This window comes from Podarcis liolepis (assembly GCF_965112155.1).
Source record: "Podarcis liolepis genome assembly, chromosome: 12".
Classification (NCBI taxonomy): domain Eukaryota; kingdom Metazoa; phylum Chordata; class Lepidosauria; order Squamata; family Lacertidae; genus Podarcis; species Podarcis liolepis.
Window position 1 is genome coordinate 34,800,008 of NC_139563.1, and position 24,613 is coordinate 34,824,620.

At 42.5% G+C, this 24,613-nt stretch overlaps 1 protein-coding gene across 5 annotated transcripts in view; it reads right to left on the reverse strand.

The window, feature by feature from the left end:
- The window catches only part of CDCA7L (cell division cycle associated 7 like), a 63,931-nt gene that overhangs the window by 10,107 nt on the left and 29,211 nt on the right, over window positions 1–24,613 (reverse strand). The window contains exons 1-5 of one of the 5 annotated variants that reach the window (XM_083468402.1): window positions 15,425–15,889; window positions 7,785–7,922; window positions 3,592–3,711; window positions 2,114–2,497; window positions 931–1,005 (exon numbers count right to left, since the gene is read on the reverse strand). In XM_083468402.1, coding sequence (XP_083324528.1) covers window positions 931–1,005; window positions 2,114–2,497; window positions 3,592–3,711; window positions 7,785–7,922 — 717 coding nt within the window. In that variant the 5' untranslated portion in view covers window positions 15,425–15,889. Of the gene's footprint in view, window positions 1–930; window positions 1,006–2,113; window positions 2,498–3,591; window positions 3,712–7,784; window positions 7,923–14,432; window positions 14,545–15,143; window positions 15,890–24,613 lie in introns of those variants that run through there. The other 4 variants (XM_083468400.1, XM_083468404.1, XM_083468403.1 and 1 more) reach the window with 4 other exon arrangements.

Sequence of the window (24,613 nt, forward strand, 5' to 3'; positions counted from 1 at the left end):
CTTCTTTAACCTTTCCAAATTCACCCTTTTGAGGGTCTTGTTTTATACCACAGTGCCAATCTTCACATATAAAATGAACTTATTTGGGCCAAACTAAAATTGATAACGCAAATGCATTTTACACTTCTACAAATAGCAGCTGCGCTCCTCCATCCTGATTTGGGATCCTGGGGGAAGGGATTAACCCCTTTCTCCACTGAACATTTCAGCCATGCTCTCCTTTTCAAAGCTGCTATTTGCCTCAACTGGAAACACATGCAATGCCTAACAGCATTTGCATGTTTTTCCCCCAATTGATAAGTAGATATATTCTAAAGGATAATATCCTAGGAGGGGGAGGGCTAATCCCACTGCTCCATGGTTGCTTTTTATAAAAGTCTGAGATGGAGATCCGTTCACAATGTTCATCATTATGTCTAACTTGGCCCTTTTCTTATGGCTGTTAATGCTACAGTAGCAATTTTTGTAGTGTAAAAAGGAGGTGCACAAAACTGTACGAAGTTGCTCTTTGTACCCTTCAGTTAATTTGCAGGGGGGTTTTAAACACATTTATTCTTTCTGAATCTCCTAAACAGAATAAATGCATATAACATAAGGCTGGTTATGTAAGAATGCAATTGTATAGTAACTGGAAGGGAAAAGTCACAAAATACACTAGTGAGAGCCCAATAATTTCCTAGTCATATGTATATGAAGGGCAGGGAAAAGCTGGTATTTCTGTATGCACAAACTTCATAACAGACATGATATTTGTTTTTAAATGTTGGCCTGAAAATCTAAGTCCAGAATGTCTCCTAAGAAGCAGTTCTTAAACAGCACGGTATCACTGGGGGGTGGGGGTAGCACCTATTGGAAAATACAGAAAGAAAGCCACACAGCCAATCTTAGCAGTGCATTGCAGGTTTCCCAAAAGTATTTACTGATACTTACCGAAGGAGTTGAGGTAGGGGTTTTCACTGGAAATAAGTCAGGTATAGAATTCAGTTCCGCTAATAACTGAGCAAGCTGAAATGAGAAAAATGACACTGAATTTCTTCTGTATAGATAAATATTTAATATATGCATTGTCCTTTGCAATTTTCATTTTTTTTTCTTGTTTTTCCGTTTCTTTGTGTAAATTATTATGGTTTCTTTGATGTGAAATTATAAGTCCTGTAATGCTACATCTTAAGAAAGTAAATCTGTTTATAGCTGTTCAGTTTCAAAGTGTGTTTTCAAAATACCAAAATTAAAGTGCACATTTTCAAAATTGCAATGACTCCACGTATTAATCCAGTGTGGATGGGTTTTGTCATTAACTTGAAGGGAGAAGATACTGTAATGTGGTGCTTCCTTTGAATAAAGCTGTATGCCACAGAATATGCACCCCCAAAAAAGTTCTTCTGTTTTAGATTAACTTAGCTTGTTGACATCCAAACATGGACTAACTGTGGTTAGCAGAAACAAGCAACTTCAAATCATAGTTTATGAAGCCAGCTTGTTTTCACTAACCTCTGGCTTAGAGTAGCCAGAGCTTAGAATTTGGCTGACATTGCAAACTGTGCTTAATCTAAAACAAATAGAAAATTCTGATCTTCTGATGTTAGTACCTGCAAAGAGTTGGAGAGCCCAGAAACTTAAGGCTCATTCTCATAATGCTCAGCCATGCTTTAGCAGAGGGATGGGAAATCTGTGACCCTTTATTCATCAGATTTCGAAGGAATGCCAGTTCCCTATCCCTGGTTCAGTGGCATGACCAAATGCTGCTACTAACAGTTGCTTTCAGATTCAATTCAAGGTACTCTGTGCCTTCTTTTAAAGAGGCCTGACATGAGCATGCATAGGGCTAGGCATTCATAGCGTTGGTGCTTATATTATGAACAGCCTGCCCACATTTTTGTTCCAGAAAGCTTTTTCAGTTTGACTATAACGGGCTATGTATTTTGTGTTGCGCACTGATAAGGTAAGGCAAATTAAATTTTTAAACATGCATGTACTTTTCGGTCTAGAATTGCCATGTCCGTAGCAGCCTGCAATTTCCTTCTGTCTTCTTCGTTATTAGTGCAAACTAAGACTGTTGAAATATATTTTTACTGTTTGTGTACAACAATGTCACCTGCATCCCAGTTCTTACCATGGCTTTATTTTCTTTTATATTCATGGCTCTTTTAAGCAGTGCACTAGAGCTTTCACTTGATGCCTCTTTAGAATCTTCCTCTTTAGAATCTTCCTCCGACCCTGAAGATGCTTCCTGATCTGCCACTTTCCAAGTTTTATTATTTTTTATTTGTGTAAGAGAGCAAGGGTGTTTACTGTCCATCAAGCAGAACTTAGAAGAACGTCTTTTAGGTGCCCTCTTCTCAGCAGATTTCTTGGTAGGAAACTGCAATGCCACACGAAGGCCAAAGCTACTTCTCCTGGAGGAAGCATCTGCTCTACCTTCCTCCACCTCCACTTCTTCTTCTGGTTCTGCCGCCATCAAGGATAATGGATCGTTTTCTGGATCTGATTCCACTGCCTAAAAACAATGCATGGAACAACCTATAATAAAATCGCATCTATCATGCAATAATTTCCAGTTCCACTAATGAATGAAAAACACCATTTTCATTATTTCTACACAGGCCTTACTGAAAATGCATGGTTTTTTTAAAAATTTTTATTTAAATGGACAAACTTCATGTAAATCAAGACAGCCTTGAGCATAGGGACACATCACTCCTTGTATGTGCTGAAACAAAACAAGGCCAAGAATGATATAAATCACGGCGGTGCTCAATTATAGACCAAAATGAGGCTCTAGAATAGCCGGTGAATTAATTGCAGAAACTGACTTCACAGGCACATACTTTATCTAAAGTCCTTCAACAAATAATGCATTGCACTTAATGCACAGAAATTAGTTGTGGGGGCAGAACTAAGCTTGCCATTAATTTAGGCTGTAATCCTATACACATTTGCCTGGAAGTAAGTCTCACTGAACACAAAGAACATTACTTCTGAGTAGCTATGCGCAACACTGTTTTGCAATAAATAATTCCAGGTTGAGGATCACAGCTCAGTAGCAGAGTATATGGTTTGCATGCAGAAGGGCCCATGTTCAATCCTTCACATCTCCATATATGGATCATATATATATATATATGATCAGGTAGCAAGTAGAAGTTGTATACCTAAGATCTTGGAGAGTTCAAACTGGGATTTAAATCTTATTGTCCCTTCACTGCACAATAACAACTCAGTTTCACATGACAAAAGGAATGTCAGAAGACCCAGACCGTGCTACTTGGGAGAAACCTCCTCTGGAAAGTAGGCCAACAGTGACACTGGAAGGAGCTGCAGCATTGGTTACCAGTTCTGATGTTACCTTTATGGTACAGAAAGGAGATAAATTGCAGCAGTACCCACACTGCAAAGGTCAATGTGAGAAGGGGTATGAGAAAATCTTGTTTAGTAGGCTGTAAGTTTCAATCAATTTTTTTCAGCCTTCTCAGTCCTGAACCTCAGTGCAAGTCACAGTCCTAAACCACAATATTTATTAAAACAAGAGGCAAATCCACAGGAGAGACAAAGGTATATGAAGATAAATACTATGAAAAATGTGGCCTGTACCTCCATATCATCCTCTCCATTTACTTCAAATCCTTCAAACGCTTCATTTTCTGACTCGGTGTCTTCTCTGAAAATCTCTCTCAGTTTCTCAGTCAGGTGCTTGGGCTGACAATGAATGTCCTGCAACACCAAGCACAAAACACATTGTTCACTGAACAATGAAGCAAAAAGGAAAAGAGCCAAAAGATCCTATCAAAATCAGAGTAGACTGCTTAACAGTTTACTGCATAGATGATGTGAACCGGGAAAGAACAAAACCCAGCTGAAGGAGATGGGAGGGTAAATGCAACCCTGGATAAAGCAACCAAGATAATTCAGGTGAGCAACTCCTTCCTGCTCCCCTCCCTTTGGAAAATGCAACTTTCTCCTTCCACTGATGTGTGTTTAAAATGTCTACTCATTGGCTTGAATACTAAGATAATTTTAGAAAGCTGAAGGAAGGAAAATTTCCTATTACTTCCTCAGCTCTGTAGCCATTATAAAGATGCCTTCCTGAACATTGCCACCCCGTGTGTGTGTGGGGGGGGGGAACAATAGGCTTAAGGTAAAGGTAAAGGGACCCCTGACCATTAGGTCCAGTCGTGGCCGACTCTGGGGTTGGCCGAGGGAGCCGGTGTACAGCTTCCGGGTCATGTGGCCAGCATGACAAAGCTGCTTCTGGAGAACCAGAGCAGCACATGAAAACGCCGCTTACCTTCCTGCCGGAGTGGTACCTATTTATCTACTTGCACTTTGACATGCTTTCGAACTGCTAGATTGGCAGGAGCAGGGACCGAGCAACGGGAGCTCACCCCGTCGCAGGGATTTGAACCGCCAACCTTCTGATTGGCAAGTCCTAGGCTCTGTGGTTTAACCCACAGCGCCACCCGCGAATAAAAAAAATTAAATCAGCTGAGACATGAAAACGGTTAATGCAGCATAAGGTTATCAAACTGACATGTGGGGAAGGTGTGGGAGGAAGGGGGAAGAAAGGGACCCAAGACTTACTTGGGGCAATTGCTCCTCCCCCTTCAGCCCCTCATGTGCCATCCCACCTTGTGCCCATCCAGAGCTTTCTCAGAACGGCAGGAAAGGACCAGGTAGTTTCCTTCCATGACTTTCTTAAGGTACCTTAGGAGTCAAGCCAATATGTTAACACAGTCTGACTCTCTCTGGCCAGATCCACACAACTTTTAAAACATATGCAGCACATATTAAAGCTTGTGACTCCCCCTGAAGAATCCTGAGAACTGTAGTTTGTTAAGGGTGCTAAGAACCAGCTTTGTAAGGGTGGAAACTACAGGTCCCAGGCTTCTTTGGGGGAAGTCATGTGCTTTATATGTTTGTTGGAACTGTTTTAAATGTATCGTGTGGATCTGCCCCTCTCTCCCTGTGCCCACCACCCCATACTCACACAGTGTAAGTAAATAACTTCCCATGACTGCTCTGGTATCAAAAAGTTATAGAGGTGTTTTTTTCCTTGCAAGTTGTTTTAACTTTAATTTTGTTTTATTATGCACATAGAAGAGTCACAATGAACTTTATGAAATCAGGTGGAGAGGTTTGTAAAAGAAAATATTTCAAAGCACCTGTCAATCTTTCTACCTTTCTAAGGCTTTCATTCTAAGGCTAGTGTAGGGTGGGGGGTGGGGGACTCACACGCATATGCAGAAAACATCAATCTTTGGAGAGTCACAACTGTGCATTATGAGCAGTTCCCTTGTTTTTCTTTGCCGCTTCCTCCTGCCACGCAAGACTAAATGACCTTTCATACAACTGCACTTCACTAAGTATCTTTATTCCCTTTTACAATGCTGCCCTCACTTCCCTGTATTTAATTATACACTTCTTTATATTGAGATAATGTAAGTGAAAAACAGTTACAATAGATTAAGAGAAAAACTTTGAGGGGAACACAAGAGAAAGAATCGTTTATATACTGTTCCTTTAAACTTGAAAATCATCTCCTATGATAATTGGAGGGGTTCTCTTTGTAAAATTACTTCTTCTGCCGATAGCTGTGGTGCAGCTGCTTCAGAGTGGGGGGGAGTGTACACACAAAAGGAAAGTTACTTTAAATGAGAAATTGTATTTATAGTTGAGACAGATTGAAACAGGAATGTTGACATGATTCTTGGAGCAGGATGTACATATCTCCTGGAAGGGACCTCACAGATAATTCAGTTCAACCCCGTGTCAATGCAGAAAATCTGCAGCTGCAGAAATATTCCTGGTGAAACAGAGACCTCCAGTATGGTGTCATCTGCAAGTGTCATTAGCTTTGCCTTTATTCCTTGATCCAAGTCATTTATATCAAAGATGGTGAAGAAGCCTGCAGTATCCTACTTCTCACTTCCCTTAGAAATATGAGGACCCATTGATGAGCACTCTTTTGATATAGGCTACAATTCCACTTATCAGCAACACTGTCAAGTACACATTTTACCAGCTTTCCAATGAGAATATTGTGGGGGACCTTGACAACAGTCTTGCTGAAATCAAAATATATTATATCTACAGCAGCTCACTGGTCTACTAAATTAGTAACTATTAAAAAAGAATCCTAAGATTAGTTTGGCATAAACAGTTCTTAAGAAACCTGTGCTGGCCCTTCGAATCACAGCATTCTTTTCTAAACAGATAAAAGAATTGTTCTAGTACCTTCAGCAGAACCTCCAGACATTAAGATGTCGTGTCAGTAGTTGCCTGCATCCACTCTTGCCCTGCCTAAGCCCACATTTTAGTGTGCAACTGTTAGTACTGAATGCCACTGAAAGGCCAAAGTTAACCAGCAGTACGGTATTTTCTGCATCATCTGGCAAGTTTTGGAATAGGACACAATGACCTTTCAGTGGCTCTGCCCATACCTGTTAAGTAGGATCCAAAAGTTGTCTCACACCAAGGCTCTGTCCTATGGAAATTAACCTGCAGGGTATTGAAAACTTCCATCTTGTACCCCATGCTGTTTGTCCTCTACATGAAGCCGCTGGGAAAGGCCATGTGAGATTTGAAGCTTGGGTGTCATCAGTATGTTGTGGGCACCAATTACCTGTCCTTTCCCTCAGATTCCACTAAAGCAGTAGCTCCTTGAATAGGTGCCAGGAGTCAGTAGCAGGCTGTATGAGAGCCAATAAACTACATCAAATTGTTGAGGTGATTATGCTCAACTTGGAGTGGGTTGCCAGCATGTTCTTGACTTCCTGACCCTCTCCCCAAAGAATCATTCAAGTTTAGATGTAGTCCTGAACCCAATTTTCCTGCTTGCCTGCTGTGACGAGAACTATTTCTGACATCCAGTGGTATACCACTGCATCATCTTTAAAATGTCATCTAGCCACCAATTAATACATGGTCTAACAACCTCTATATAAGACTTTTGTTGTTGTTGTTTAGTCGTTTAGTCATGTCCGACTCTTCGTGACCCCATGGACCAGAGCACGCCAGGCACTCCTGTCTTCCACTGCCTCCCGCAGTTTGGTCAAACTCATGCTGGTAGCTTCGAGAACACTGTCCAGCCATCTTGTCATCTGTCATCCCCTTCTCCTTGTGCCCTCAATCTTTCCCAACATCAGGGTCTTTTCCAGGGAGTCTTCTCTTCTTATGAGGTGGCCAAAGACTACCTCTTAATAAATCTACACATTAAACCTAAGGTTAGTCAAGGCATTCTTTGCTTTTATCATTCCTACTGCAATTTGTTAAACTGACCTCAGAGATCAAAGCAGCAACTATTACTAAATCACATTCACGCAAATATCTGGGTGGATTATCTTCTCCACCAAGTTGAAAATTAATCATAAACTGCTAAAGGGCAGTGGTATGCATCTATTTAGGCTACAGTCGTGTCCTAAGCCTTGCTGTAATCAGAATCAAGCACGTTTAACATGGGAGACGTAATCAAGTCCTTACTATCTGAAACACGGTGAAGTCAATGTATTAAAGAGATTTAGATTTAGGAGACTTGAATTTAAGTCCTACCTCTGCAACAAACAAGTTTTTCGGTGCTTTTCTGCCTCATTTATTTCAACAGGAGAGTGCTAAAGAATGCACTTAAGGGTGTTTAATCTTCAATAGATAGTCTATGCAAAAAGTCAAAAGCACTACATTCCAAAAGCATTTTTAGAAAACAATTTCAGAAGAAGGATAATCTATTTTAGTTTTCACCATGGTTAAATATAATGTTTCAGATTTATAGGAGATTTGCAATATTTCCCTACCTTTTTTCTTGACTCTAGTGAATCAAAACTCTCACAGCTGTCTTCCAGTGACAGTGTTTCCATGGGAACATCTGCTCCAAACCCAAGAAAATCTTCATCATCACTCGGGGTATTAAATATATCAGCCAATTTGAGCATCTGTTTTCAGTTCATAAAGAGAAATGGAAGATAAAGTTAGCTATAGTAGTTATTAGTAGCATCTTTCACAAGAATGGCATGTTATTAACTCATCACTCAGTTCAATTAGACATACATAGTACACATGAAACTACACAGGTCAAAACACAGAGGATGCTAGGAAGGCTGATTTAGGTTGCAAATCACTTCAGATTTGCTCAGGAGTAAGGACCAGGTGCTCACCCACCCTTGTCACAGCAGGATGGAACCCTGGCTTTGTGAAGAGAGAGGAACCCAAACCTGGCCCTACAGGCAGAGAGAGGCCATCCAACTCCCCATTGCAGCTCAAAGCTGGAGCTATGCAGCTTCCCTCTGTGTCCGAGAGACCTTCTGAGCTCAGAGCAAACAGATGTCCCTCCACTTCTCCCTTTCAACCCTGAGCTTTCTTCTGCACCCGAGGAACACCACAACTCTGAGCATCTGTCAGGTAGTGAACCAAAGCAAGCCTCTGCCCCCTCCCAGCACTGTGCTGGATGGACGGTTGAGGTCCCAGCTTCAATTTTAAGAGATGGAAAGAGAAGTGATTTCTTCCTGGCCTCCTACAGTGGAGGGATAGTAAGGGATTGCATTTAATTGTTTTTAAATTATATATTAGTTTTCACTGTTGATACACAGTTCCAGTCTTATAAACTTTTACAAACTATCTCAGATTTTGCCTAACAGGACAGTTCAAGACACAGGAGTTTGTAATACCTCAAGAACACAGGGTTGTGTCCAATGCTAATCTTACTCCAAGCAGACCCAGTGAAACCAATGGTCAGGATTCACTTATGCTTATTATTTTCAGTGTCTCTATTCTGAGTAGAACTTAGTTGGCTACAACAACCAGCCTCTTAACTTTGTGATGTTTCAAGTGCAGCTCTAAAACAGCAAGCCAGTTCACCACCCAGAAAGGAGGATATTCTTCAAATGTTTAAAAGAGCACCCTAAGGGTTGGAGGGTGGGGGGACCTATGAATTGAACTAAAGAAATCAACATTACAATGCTAAAACTTTAGAAATGTATTTGGTATGCACTGCCACTATACAGTGGTACCTCGGGTTAAGAACTTAATTCGTTCTGGAGGTCCGTTCTTAACCTGAAACTGTTCTTAACCTGAGGTACCACTTTAGCTAATGGGGCCTCCCTCTGCTGCTGCGCCGCCGGAGCATGATTTCTGTTCTCACCCTGAAACAAAGTTCTTAACCCGAGGTACTATTTCTGGGTTAGCAGAGTCTGTAACCTGAAGCGTATGTAACCCGAGGTACCACTGTATATGCAAATACCTACGATGAAGTATCACTAGAATATTCCTCAAACTCTACTGACTACCTGAGAAAATATGTAAAACAGGCAGGCACTGTCTAAGTGAGGCTGACTGGTTTGCTTTTAATATGAAGTTCACAATGATAGTGATGATGATGAAAAAGCAAGAATTAGAAAATCTAACTCCAGTATATACACTGTACGTTTTTCCTCCACACTCATACACATTTTTATATGTTATTTTTATAACATGTTTTTCAGCACTGGAAAATGATTACAGAGTATGTAATTTTTAATTTTCACTTTCCATAAACTTACAAATTGTGCTCACATTCCCATATTTCTTTTCTTCATTGTTTCTCCCTGATCTCATTTGAGACACTAACTTATATAACAAGGCTGTTTTCCCCTTATTTTCCTCATCCATTCTGATATGGGTGGTTTTTATTTTTCCAGTGAGGACCAAGGCATAGCCTTATACATATTAGAAATCATGTAACTAAGTGTATGCTAGTTTCCCACTTCTGCCCAGATTGTGTACAAAAGAATTGTTTTGAAACTTCTTGGTAATTACATTTCCTACATAATTTCCAAAATACACTTATTAAAAATGATAGTACTGTGTTGAATAACCAAGTCTGTTCTTCCAGTTACATATGCTATTTACCAATCAGTAAATCTTCCTCCCACTTCTTTTTAAAAGGTGGGGATAACTGCTTATCCTTAGTATGATAACATTTGATATATTCTGCTTATTAAACTTTTTGATCTGGATTAATCAGAAGCTTTTCAAAGGGAATGTATGCTCCCAGGGGTCCATATTTGGCTTTCAATTCCGCAACAATGCTTAGGGGGTTTAATCTATGAAAATAACAGACTATGAACTGTTGCCCAATAAGTTTGGAAAACAAAACATGCTGAGATTTATAGATGGATAGTGTAATTTGTAAGTTTGTGGGCTGGGCACGGCCCCTGACCTGAACCATGGAAGCACTTGACCTGTTTAAGGCCCTGATATTTTTTGGGGGGTGGGACTTTTAATTAGTTTTTAAAGACCTGTTAAATCAGGAGGGGAGCTGGGAAAGGAAGCACTGCACCTCCTTTTCCTATCCTCTTAACTGCACTACAGAGAGGAGGAAAGTCCAGTCCTGCTGGGTGCTGCTTCACCAACACATTCCCTGTAGGAAACACGCTGTATGAAACAGACTCCTACAGCCAACAGGACTGCATCTTTGATGTGCAGTTCCTGCTGCATGGGCTCTGCCAGGCCTGCTTGGCCTTCATCAGTGCCACCTCCTCCCGCTCCATGGCCACACTTCAGGTCGGATTTCAGACAATGAGTCTTTGCCATCCCTAGCTGGAGATGTCAGGGAATGAACCTGGGACCAGCAACAGCTTTCCCCAAAACGAAACAAGTCAACGAAGTTCTCAGTGCGACTGGGAAAGAGGAGTTAAAAATGAAGCACGATAATACTGAACATTTTAGTGTCGTAATGCAAAATGCATATGAGGAGCTGTGGAGTCTAGTTGCTATGAATAACTGGCTTCCAGGAGCAAGTGCATTAGTTCCTGAACTATTGTACAGCTGAGCTAGCCGCTGCTGCGATTATCGTATGCCTAACTAATTTCTTCTTCTGCATCTGTACCAGAGGAGTCATTACGGGGGTGTAATTACAGATTATTAACGAAGAGGGGGGGAACCCTTTTCGAGTAAAGTCCCTTTTTGATCTCTGTGTATTAGTATGGAGGGACTCTGAATAAAGTAACACTGCAGAGGCTTCAAAAGAGCCCTTTGCATTCCAAGCCCTCTTCCCTCCATATTGATTTTCAATAGTCTTCTTAAAAACATTCAGGAGCCCCAATGCCTTAATTTAAATGAGAGCTGTATAACATACAAGATTGATACAAGATAGACCTTGTCAATCAATGAGTTTTGCACAGAATAACTGTGGCAGTGCATCAAAGAAGCTGGTTTCCTGCCACCAAGAACTCACAACTTTTTACTTTAAAATGTTTATAAGTAATTTTGCATGTAACCACTATGCAGCCTTGACACAATAACTAAATGATACATTTTAAAAGCTTCTACTCTGTTAAAAAAGAAACATCAACCTTGAAGGAAAGTGAATGTTTTGAAGTGGGTGGATCTACTGACATGGTGAGAATTTTGTGAAATTAGCAGTTTGTCTACACCACAGGCCTACAACTGGTAGGCTGAGACCCACAAGCTACTTGCATTCTTAGCTAGGGTGGACTGAACCTGTGGTTCCTTCTGGCAGCTGGGGAACACCCAAAGGTGCTCAAAGCATCTCCAATGCACAGCACCAAAACACATCCCAAACCCCCCTCCCCAGCTAGTCAAGAGAAAACTAGGGATTGTTAAAGCAGATTAGGCTGATTGAACCTTGCTTCAAACAGCCAAACAACTGTTTCCAATAGATTGCAAATCTTTCAGTGGAAGTCAAGCTTCTCATTAAATATCACTGGAAATAAAATAGCGTCCTACTGCATAACTGCCAGGGTAGTGAAAATCACTCTTCTCATGCTACTTTCTGGACTTGGTAGCTGGGACCAGAACCACTGTAACACAGTTGCCCCAATTCTCAATGCATGGAGTTGGTCCAGAAGGATACCATGGTCAATATAAGAAAGCAGTGTTCAAAACTCCCAGGAATTTCAGGAGCAGCTTCTGAGCTCTGGGAGCAGTACTGCGCCCAAGATTTCAGATTAAAACTGCAGAATGGATGTAAAGGAAAGAACCTTTTTCTGCCTCCCCACTTCCAGCTACTCTCTTAAGACTGGAGAAGAGACCCTCTTAAGAATATTAGGGGGGTGGGAAGGATAAGGACTAGACCATGTGAAAAATGAACATAATATTTTAGCTGCAGTTCATTCATTTTCAGCTTTGTATTCTTGCTATAAAAAGTGTGCCTAGACATTCAGTTGTTGTGTCCATAACCTAGGTTTAAGGTGCCATTTAGCTCCTAGCTTTCATATCTCAGTTTCTAACACTGCAAAAAAAGGTAAAGATGCAGGAGCAAAGTTGAAATTCCCTTGTCCTGCTCTCAGTAGAAGGTATCAGGGTAACCAAGACCAGCTCAGTCTCATAGTGAGGTCTGAACCCAAATTAGAGTGGAACTAGATAATCCGTATCATCCAAGAACGTAATGAACCATTAACAACTCTAGACCTAATTAATCACTCCCTAGACCTACTGATTAAATCTGTGAGATTTAGTAAATCAAGAGGGCATGTGGTTGGGTGTGTTGCCACAAGCACCTTGACTATATCATAAGGCTTCATAAACTGAAACACATCCCACAACACATCAGACTGTGGCACTGGATACTTCCGTTGGAACTACAACAACTGCTAAGTGAAGATGACTCCAGAGTAAAGTGTCTTTATCCTCAAAACGTGCAGCTAGTTGGACAAAGCAAGTCACTGAATGACCCAAAGGGCTTTCCCCCACAATGTCAACCTTGAGACTGCTCAGAATAGCTCCAGTGTGAGTTACTAGCAAGCTCTTAACTTACATGTCAAAATTATACAGAACTTCATGGCCAGAAGAGATCTCAAAAGCCCTGTACAGTATAATAAAACAAAGATAAAAACCAATTCAAATAAAAAAACCGAAGTCAACAAGGACAAAGCAATCAACAAAAAGCAATAGCAACCAAACCAAGCTTGTTGAATATGCAACAGGAGCTCATGGAAGCCCTTTCCACAGCTCTGGGACTTTCATGAGAAGGCTATGTTTTTCATGAAGGACATTCTGGCCTTCACCTGAAGCTTCTCAGCTGACTTTGAACTGCAAGGAGGTTCACATGGGAGTAGCCACAATGGCCAATAGTCAGGGATGATGTGAGCTGCAGTCCAACAAACCTCTTAAGTGTCACAGTTTCACCATCCCTAACAGGGCTTCACAGGTCAAATGGGGAAGCGGGGATGCTATGAACCAAAAAGACAAGATGACCCAGATGTATCATTAAACCAGCTCAGAGCATAGGATGCAGTATTATGCTGACTCAGACCACTGATCCACCAGCACAGGTACCTGTTACACTACCTGGTAGCAGCTCTTGCAGATCTCCCAGTTTTCAGACTATCATTTACTGAGGGCAATGCTTTCAAAGTAGGTCAAACATAAAACATTGTTATAACCAATAATAATGGAAATAATGTTTCCATTGGTATAAATTAGCACACTAGGCACAAACAAACCCTACTGGTATATAGCAAACCAAGAGGGGGCAGCGGCAAATAAAATCTAAAGCAATGGCAGTAGAAGGACTGACCAATGCTTAACAGTAGGATCTTCTGCATTTAAAATTCCAGAGTAATTTATACCAAATACTTCTTGAAAACCAAGTCATTGAAGGTAGACTTGGATTGCAGGGTAGTTCATGAACACATTACAGTATGGCAATCAGTGCAGATAAATTTTATCTATCCGCTATATTAAAAGTGAATGCTCTCCACTAGGGGTGGGGATGCTCTGGTACTCCAAATGCTGTTTATTGTTTATTTAGAGTATTTGTGCCCTGCTGTTCAGACAGTGAAAGGCTCCCAAGGCAGCTTACATGCAATGAAAACAAGAGAGTTCCTACTCATAGGCTTACAGTCCAAAACACACACACAAGGAAAAAGGGGCAGGCTGTGAGAGCTGTGAGGAGCTGCAGTCTGTTTTTGGCCTTCCAACACCACTGAAAGCCAAGACGTTGTAGTCTGGCAAGTCTTTGGAAGGCCACAGGTTCCCCACTTGTCAAAACACTTCTCTAAGAGCTTGCGATCCAAAACCATGCATGTCTACTTGGATATAGGGCCATCAACAAATTAAATAAATTTTGGTTTCCATATAACATACTCAGTGCTGTTTTTCAGGGGAAAGGTCCCAGAACTCACCATGAACACCTCCCTTCACACATGTGGTGTGCATGTGTCACCGCAGGTACTATTAGAGGAATTTCCTCCTGAGTAGGTGGACTGGCTCCTCTGAGATAGTGCTTGCCACCTGTGTGGTTTCTTTTCTTCTTTAGAAAGAAACACTCTTATTTTAAAAAGCTTTGACGTTTTAAATAAATCTAGGCGCTTTTGTATTTACTTAAAAACAGAAACAGTATTTTTGTAAAGATGTGAAATACTTTTCGGGAGTAACACTGAAACATTTAAGGAAGACTTTGTAAGGTTTCTTTACTAACTGGAAAGTTTTATGAGTCAGCTTACATCTGAGTTCGCCACAATGCAAGAGAGTTTATTTGCCAAACTCCCCCTTCTTTCGCTCCTTTTTCAGATTCCTTCACTTCCATGACTATCCTTACTCTTAAAAAAAAAAAGTGACCAGGCAACCCTGTACGGGGAGGGGGGCAACTTTCGCGGCAAGGCCATTCTCATCAGCGGCTTCCTCATTTCCCGGACTCCTCGAATCCGGGCAACTACAGAGAAGCACACAAACTAGGGAAGGATGCAAACAAAGGCAGCGAGGTATTGCACTCGACTGTCCCCAACCCTGCCGGGTTTAACAGCAAGAGATAACGCAAAAGGAGGAGAAAAGCTGCAGCTAAGCAATGAATCCAAAGGCTGTAGAGCGAGTTGGGCAGATTATGTCTCTTCTCGCCCCCCGCCCAATTTCCACATTTGCAGAAAAGTCCGTCCCGCTGGACGCACGTGGCTGCTCTGTGGAGAAAAGCCAGGCAGTTCTATTGGGAGACGTCCATGACTGCAAGGCCTGGCGCTGCAAGCAAGGCGTCGGGGCCATGTTTGGCGAGAGGGGGCTCCAAAGAAGACCACCACACCCCCTGGGCAACCCCATATATTCCGCTCGCCAGCGAGGAGCGCGCGAGAGAGTCTGAGAAACTGGCGCCAAACTCCCTGCGCCCGGCGCGCGCCGCGAAAACCCGAAGCTCTGCGAACGGCCGCGGGGCGCTTCCGCCTCACCTTGCTCCTCGGGGTCTCCGGGGCCATCCTGCTCGCGCGCCCCACAAGCCCGCCGCGCGCGCGCGCCCACAAGCCCGCGCTCACTCACGCGCCCCTTTCTTGCGAGAAGCTGCTAGAGCTCGAACCAGCCGCCTGCAGACGTCGGGAGCCGGATTGTACGACCCTTGGTCGTTCAAGGGGGAGACGAGGAGGGCTTTTTGCCGTCTTCCCCTCTCCCTTTCTTTTCCATCTTACGCTTTGGAAGAAGTTATGCCCTCGGCGCTCTTTTAACAGCTCCTTACCAGGTCTGCTGGGCAGAGGAGCTTGTGGTTGGGGTCTCCGTGCGCACTGGGCACCAAGGACTCTCCCCGATATCGGAATGGTACAGTCCGGTGGCGGGAGATGCGAAGGGGCTGAGCTGCGCGGGTTCTTTCGAAACTTTCCCCGCATAAAAGAGTCGCGCGGGTCTAGATACAGGGGCAGTTGTTCCAGTGCCCTACAAATCTTCACGGGGGGTGAGCCGAGGCCAATATTGGCGCCTACCGGAATACAGTACATCTTTCCCCGCCTTTTGGGGGCGTGGAAGCCGTTCAAACTGAGAGTCGCCGCCTTTTCCCCTAGGCCTGGCTCCAAACATTACTAGCTGCACTTGCAGGCGGTCATTCGCCAGGTGAAACTTTTCCCCTGCTTAAAGATGTAGGACTCAATGGGAAGTATGTGCATCTTGGATTAACCGGGCTATTGCGCAGCTGTGAGCGATGCAGACGACGATAGTTAGATCTTATATACACGAAGTTGTAAAAGGAATCAAAAACTTTCACTGCCCTCAATTGCGTAGGGAAAAGCCCAGAATTGAATCTCAAGGAGGGATTGCAACGAGCAAGGACAATGCACCCATCCTCGACGTGAGCGGAAAACAGAGATGTACCAATCTTTAATTCTCTACATAATGACTCAAAGCTGCAAATGCAGCCTGGATCTGGTCCTCTGGAGTTTAAACAGTCTAAATTCTAGATTAGCCGTAGGCTATCCCAAATCATTTGTTAAAGTCATTGGGAAACTACTTCCTATGAATTAGTGAGTGATTACAAAAACACATTTGTCTGTAAATGTACTCTCAAGCAGGGTGTTCATATTGAATACAAAAATAAGAGTAAAGCAAAGTAATAGACACTGCTGTCTTGAGAACGGACATGGATGTGACATTGAGATACTGCTTACAATATTTACAATTTTGTCCTACATAGGACAAAAAGTTTTATTCAAATCTCTTAAGCTACATAACTTAAATTTATTTTACATCCACTGGCCCCCTTTGAAAAGAGATCAGAAAGTCAAGCAGATTTCTGATCTTCAAACTTGTAACTGTACATTTTTAGTTTTGCTGAGATCTCAGCCCTCAAGTCAGTTACATATGCTGTGTATTTTGATTTCTTTTAGACCCCTTCTAAACAAGTACAGTGATCAAAGTGAGCTTTTAATTTGAAATGGGTATTTTTTAAAAAGCACACCAACTTCTCACTATTTCATTATTCAAAGACTATATTACAGTCTTTCTGGTCCTTTTGAAAATAAATGTAGGGTTGAGTCTGTGTTTCATGCTTAAAATGCAGGATGCTGTTCTGCACAGAACTTCTATTCTAGTATCCAACTATTCCCTGGTCTCATTTAGTTATCACATTACAATCAAACTTACACTGAAAATGCCAAAGGGTCAAATTGAACCAAATACATTTCTGCTTTCACCTAGTGAATGAATATTGAGATTTAATAACCTCTTCAGCTGAAAAACACTCTTCACACTGCTCAGCAAGATAGAATGCCCACCTAAACTTTACAAAATGGTGTCCTTCCATGAGAACATACACACCAACATCCAGTTATGACAGCTCATTCTCCAGCACTTTCCCTATAAAGAGCAGTGTGAAACAATATAGCAATACAGTGGTACCTCGGGTTACATACGCTTCAGGTTACATGCGCTTCAGGTTACAGACTCTGCTAACCCAGAAATATTACCACGGGTTAAGAACTTTGCTTCAGGATGAGAACAGAAATCGTGCAGCAGTGGCAGCAAGAGGCCCCATTAGCTAAAGTGGTGCTTCAGGTTAAGAACAGTTTCAGGTTAAGAACAGACCTCCAGAACGAATTAAGTTCTTAACCCGAGGTACCACTGTATACCAATTCTCTTTGGTGTATACTTTCCTCTGTTGCTTTCCTACGCCTTCAGCTCCACTTTCATTTCAGCTGTACTTTCATTCAAGGGGCGATGGGGGTCTGTTCAACCTGGCATGTCTCTGTGCCAAGACAAGTGCAGCTTGTTCCACATTTTCCTGTCTCTGTCTTTGCCAGAACCTATAAAAACAATTCTGCAACTTTAAAGCTAAAGTTTGCTTTCTCTTCTCTCACCATCCCATTTTCCTTTTGCATCATGTCTATATATGGGCCTTGGGGTGTGGGAAGAAGACATGTTCCATGATGGATCTGATTCCTGCCCACTGCTGTAGCTGAGTGTTTAGGAAACTGGTATTCTGTTTCTGGTGTAGATTTGAGTCCTGGGAGCCCCCTCTCTTTTGCCTCTGACATGACTGTTTCTGGCTAGACGCTCAAAAGTAAATAGGGCCATATTCACCCCTTCCATCTCTTGCTTCCCAACCCTACACAGTGATCTACTGTGGAGTCCATGATCCATGTTTATTACTTCTTTATTTATAAACCACTTCTCAGCCCGAGGCTATCAAAGTTGTTTACAACAGAATTAAAACAGGATAAACAAAACCATTCCTACAGACGTAAAACCAATATTTCATAAGTGACTGGGTCACATCTCAGTCAAATACGTCTTCAGCAAGCAACTGAACATGATGGCTCTGGGTGTCTGTCTAATTTTAGCTGGTAATTGATTCCCTGTGCATCTGTGGCTGCCCTTGTTTGCATGTCATGGCTGCTGCCTTTGACTACTTTTCTCCCTGTGTCCCAGGGGACCAAGTGTACTCTCTGAAGGCCTCTTCTGCAGATAGCAATGTGTGAGTTGTCTTGTGTGGCCCCTTCCTCCCTTTGGTTGTTGTGCACCAAAACAGATGTGAGGAGCGTAAGGTGAACTGAATCCCTGACTGTACAGATATTAGGCACCAGCACTGGTGATGCAGGGGATGATCTTGGGACATGTAGCCTTGCCTCTGACACTATTGGCTCCCTTTGTATGTGGACACCTTTGCCAGTGTAGTCCCCACATGTCAGGCTCTGGCAGTGTTTCTTGGGAAGCTGGAGATGTGTCTATGGTTTTGATACCATATAGGGATTTTCTGAATTTTGAGTTTTCTCTTCCTCACAGGCTGAACATAAGGGAAGTAGCAGAACAGCAGCGTATCTCCTGTCCCAGTGTCATTAGTATATACAGTGGTACTTCAAGTTACGAACTTAATTTGTTCCAGAGATCCGTTCTTAACCTGAAACCATTCTTAACCTGAGGTACCACTTTAGCTAATGGGGCCTCCCGTTGCTGCTGCGCCACTGCCACACGATTTCTGTTCTCATCCTGGGGCAAAGTTCTTAACCCGAGGTACTACTTCCAGGTTAGTGGAGTCTGTAACCTGAAGTGTTTGTAACCCAAGATACCACTGTATAGGAATGGTCGGCACAGGTTATCTAGCCCACCGTTCTCATTTTTTAGTTAGAATCAGTGCTTTTTTTTCTTAAAAAAACCTTTAGGGGTACTCTCATTTCCCTACTCATATTGAAATACTGCCCCTCAGTTAGGCCAAGCTTAGATTCACAAGAAATAAAACATTAAAAAATATGCAACCAAACTGAACAATTTCCACATAAATGATAACAAAATCTAAAAAAAGATACAAAAAAACCTAACAGCAACCGCCCTTCCAACAAAAAAAGCGCCGAACACCCGAACTCAAGAGATTGACACAAACTAACCAGTCAAACATACAGACCCTCAAACATACACACCCTATAGCTTTAATCACCTTGGGCTACCCTTGCTGCTACCAAACCAGCTTCTATGCTAACCTTCTTAGCCTAAATTCCAAATGTGCAGATGCTAGTAGTGGTTAATCAGTGGCAAGTAAAATGCTGTCTGCACAAGTTCAAATGTACTCCCTTCTTTTGGATATTACAGGGCTGAGTGCTAGCTTTAGAACAAAGACCACCTCCAGACCTCATCCTCATTTTTTATTGCAAATCCATGATGACTTGTTCTCACGGTGTTATCAGGGCAGTCATATATTATCTCACTTTCAGTACTGTTCGTACTGTAGTTGAAAAAGTTTTGGGATGCTCACATCGCTTCATTTCCGACCAGTGCATATACCATAACTCCCTTCTCTGGAACATTTCAGACCACAAATGTTTGGGTTTATTCCCCACCCCACCCCACTCTTTTGCTGTGCTATAGCCCTTCCAGACAACCGTAATGTGGTCAATAACATCTTGCAGAATACACCCGTGATAAAACACCAGTCTGGAGGGACCCAAAGTTTCAGCTTCAGAAAAGATAAACTCTGGCTTACAAGAATACCTTATGTTACTGCTTCAGAAAGGTCTATAATCTCCACCTGTAGGCTGCAGAACAGACGTATGCATATACATCCACTAGTGTTCATGTAGTTTAGCAATGAAAGCAATATTTGATCTGACACAATGTAACAAGCTCTCATTGATTATGATATTGTCATCCAATTAAAAACATCCTTGGCTACATTTCAGGCTATATCAGAGCTAATAGTGGTGAGTAAAGGGGCTGCCCACACACAGAACCATCACAGTACTGTACATCAAATCACAGCCTATATAAATGTTAGTTTGCATTGCATCTCCACAACAGAGAAAGATACAGTTGCCACTTATGGGTGTGAATAAGGAGCTTTATTGAAACAGGGGAAATAAAGTGGCGGAAATGAACACTACCAAAGTTTCTTGTGAAAGTGGAGACTTCTGTGTTCTCAAGATGCTTTTTATGGTTTCTGTTTTTGCCTGTCCTGGCATTCAACATTATGAAGCATTTCCATTTAGCAAAGCTGTCCAGGAGTTCATGCAAACCATGAAGGACTGATCTGAAATGACTGCAGTAGAATGTCCTGTACATTTCATTGAATTAAAATTGCACTGCATTATAATACAAATGTGCAGCTACTTTCAGAACTGTCAAATATTCTTTGGAACTGTATAATATCCAGGGCTATTTTATCCAGCTTGCTGCTTTCTTCCCTCTTTTTTTAAAACTTTACACTTTTATACAGTTATCCTTTTTATATGCAGTCATTCTTTTCACCAGTATTTCATTTTAAAATGTTTGGCGATTAGGCTGTTCTTTCTGCTCTTAACTTAACAATAGAGTCCACTTCTTCATTTTACTGGAATTAATTTGGCTGTAACCTCCCCAACTGTATCTCAAATACCTCTCACTTTACCACTGTGGATTTCCCATGCATTACTGAATTTCTGCCACTTTTCAAAAACCTCTTTTCACCTTTACTTCAAAGTCTTCTCCTCTAAGCTCTGATCGTCTTTGTGTTATTACCTTTTCTATAGACTCTCATCAGTGTCTTCAGACTTGATGTTATAGCTAGATCCTAGGTGCTCTTCAGCTGCAACCCGATATATCACATTTGGTGTATTTTATAACTATTGGGTCTGGACTAGCCTTTGACTTTTCTCATCATCTTATGAGAGTATTTCTGATGATTGCCCAGCCCTTTGAATATAAACCATGCAGTGAAATTCATAACCATAATTCTGCTCGAGACTTATGATACACCCTATAATTGGGCTGAAGCACTTTTGAACTGCTGCTTTCTGAGCAGAATAAATGTGTACATGAAGACATTATTAGCTGCTATGAAAACGTACCACATCTGTCCACTTATACAAGTCCCCTTCATTGTAGTCTTATAGTGGCATAAAATATAATTATACAATAAGGGCATCATCTGTTAAATGACCTTGCAAAAGGGGGCAAGTATGTTTTAATTGAATAAATGCTGTATCTTGATGTTTTGTTTGTTGATTCTCAAAATACAAGCAGTAAACTAAAATCCATTTCATAAGCTCCATTTTTCATTCGTGCTTCTAACAGTTTCTAATTTGGGGGTCGTGGGGTCTATTGTAATAAGCACTCTGAAGATTTCTGATCCCAAGTTCCTGCCACCACATTTCTCCTAGACCTGTCAAGCATTTTAAGTAGCCTGCACTTTCCCACACTTCTCAATGAATACTGACATACCTAACTTAAAAGGATTACTTGCTGCTGAGAGGAATTGTAATCCTCTTTTTCCTGCTCTGTAAATCCTTCGGTAAGTAAAAAAGAACGGCTGAGACCTGTTTGGCAATGCAGGGTAATCACCATCTCATAAGATAGAGCTCCATACCAAAAAACAAAAAACCTTAAAATTTACTTATGGTCACACTTGTCCAGGCACAGAGCCTAGGTGTTTTAATCGACGACTCTCTCATTTCCTCAGCCTTTCAATATTTGTACTACTTTTTTAAAAAAAAACCCACATTTTTTTATATCCACAGTTTTAATGTCAGCCATTTGCATAAGAGCCTGAATCTTATAGACAACACAAGAAAATGTTACTCCACATGATACAGGCAAGAAAGCTTGTGAGCTCCTTGTGCTTTTTAGATTTCCTTTTTAGCTAACAACATTCACAGATCTTATTTGTGGTCATGAGCAGCTTATGGATTTCGCTACGGAAGAATTGCAGAAGTTCCATTCAAACAATAAAGGAGGAGGATTCATTCTTATTCTTTCCTTGCTTATATGCAATATATTAACTTGCTGTTGGTGGTTCAATGTAGGGTTAAATCTAGACTTTGATCTAGGCTTGTCCTTCTGTAAATGAAAGGACTCCTTCGATCTAGAGGCTTCCTCTGGTGGATGTGAGGAGGTGATTTTCACCAATTCCCACCCACTCAGTCCCCACACCACCTTACATACTACTTTGAAGGCTCCATTAACTCTCAAGTAGTTCTGCAGAGCACAGGAGGTGGCAGGAGGAAAGGGGATCAGTGAAAACTGCCCTTCCTTTCCAGTAGCAGGAGCATCCCATTCCCATAAATGTGATTTGTTATGGATCCAAGTCAAAGGCTGCATACCTTATACAGCCAAACGATCTGTATTTGGGCTGCCAAACTGATCTATGGTGCTGATGTTCCATCACCAGGTAGCCACAAAGCATAACACAGTGCTTTGTGACCTGGTAGATGTGGCAACCCTTCCTAAGTATATATACGCTGGGATTGGTTTCTGATGACTGCATCTTGGAGCAACTTACTATTTCCTAAACTAGCCAGCAACAATACCTAAAAATGTGCTGAGTTTTAAAGTGGGTCTATTTCCAATTAACAGAGATTAAGGAATCATCTTTCAGCAGCACTTGAACTGCCATGATCTTGCTCTTGGTTTGCAGAGGTTTGGTCACTAGCTTAGCCTAGAAGAACCAAGAGTTCTTCTCAATGCCTTTTTTTCAGCCGGAGCACAGTTCCGGCACCACTCAGGTGGGTGCCAATGTGGGCCAGCGCTCCCTCCATCGGCTTCTTGCCTTTACGTGCTTCTGAGAAGCCCAAAATGAACATTCCAAGTCAAAATGGAAGCTGGCCAGTGTGTGAGAATCTACACTTCATTCATCTGGGCAAGCACCTTCTACTCACAACAGCATCCCAGAGTCTCACACAAAGTTCTTTCTCATTCCTGCTGCCCAAGATAACTTTTCCTGGAGATGCCATGGACTGCCCTTAGGACCTTCTGCATACAAATTATGTATCCTTATCACTGAGGTCTGGACTCTTGGCAGATTAGAGCTGTTCTTCTCTGCTAGGCCTTGCATGGAAATCTTTACAGGGTTCTTTAAAGCACAGATTCCCCATCAGCCACCTCACACACTAAGAAAAGGAGGAAAACGCCATACATAAAGTACCGTATTTTTCGCACCATAGGGCGCACCGGACCATAGGGCGCACCCAGTTTTTAGGGGGGGAATTCAAGGAAAAAAATCTTTTCCCCCCCCCGCAGCCCCAAAGAGCAGCGTACAGGCTGCACACAACCTCTCCCTGCCGGAAGGGTTGCGTGCAGCTATGGATCAAGCCAAGGCAGCGAGCGGGATGGATCCCGCTCGCTGTTTTGGCTTCCCCTTTAGCCCCGTGCAGCCTCTCCTTGGCGGAGGGGCTGCACAGGGCTTTCCTGGCTTTACTGGGAGGTGGGGGGATTCCCTCACCTCTCCCAGAAGCCCGCAGAAGCCGTGCAAACCCTTTAAAGAGATCGCAGCTTCTCCTGGCTTTCCTGGGAGGTGGGGGGATTCCCCCACCTCCCGCAAAACCGTCAGAAGCCGCACGCCTTTTAAAAGGGCTGCACGGCTTCTCCTGGCTTTCCTGGGAGGCGGGAGGATTCCCTCACCTCCCGCAAAACCGGCAGAAGCTGTGCGCCTTTTAAAAGGGCTGCACGGCTTCTCCTGGCTTTCCTGGGAGGCGGGGGGATTCCCCCGCCTCCCGCAAAACCAGGCTCCCCCCCCCGCCAGCCTTCTAACCAAGTCGGGGGACAGCGGGAAGGGCGCGCTGCACCCCTGCCGCTGTCCCCCGAGTTTGCGGGGCTGGCGACGGGGAGGAGCAGGCTTCTCCCCCCGCCAGCCTTCTAGACAAGTCGGGGGACAGCGGGAAGGGCGCGCTGCGCCTCTCCCACTGTCCCCCGAGCTTGTGGGGCTGGCGGTGGGGCTCTCCTGAAGCCTGGAGAGCGAGAGGGGTCGGTGCGCACCGACCCCTCTCGCTCTCCAGGCTTCAGCGAAAGCCGGCATTCGCACCATAGGACGCACACACATTTCCCCTTCATTTTTGGAGGGGAAAAAGTGCGTCCTATAGTGCGAAAAATACGGTATGCTTTCCTTCTGGCTTATACTCTATCAGTGCTGGTTTCTTCATAAGAGTTGGTATTTCTTATCTACTATCAATGCTATTCACTTATGAATCTTGCTTAGTTTGGTAAATAGCAGACATTAATTAAAAAAAAGGAGTACTTTAAGGGTATTTGCTATGTAAACCTGCAGGTGAAGAAGATCAGGTTCTGTCCAAAGAAGAGGACATTTTATAGGGTTTCGCCAGTCTCTTTTAAGTATGAAAAGTGGGCACACTGTAGCCTTATATAATTTGAATACAGTCCCTGTCATTGCCTGCCATTTAAGTGCTTAATAAACATGCACCCAAAGCTTGTATTTTTTCAACTTTCAGTTTCCAACTCTACATTTTGTGTCCAACTGCATCCTAAAAAAACCTTGAATGTTTTAGCTTTGTTTTTATTCTGGCTGTGCTTGGTTTTTTTTATAAAAAATAATAATTTCAGGCCTTAATGTCTTATATTATTGACCACGCTTTGTGGGTTTGTTTGTTTTTTTCAATCAAGCAGAACATCAATATTATGAAACAAATTGATTTCAATGGGACTTAATCATGACCAACCTTTCACATTGGTTTCTATGAGAGTT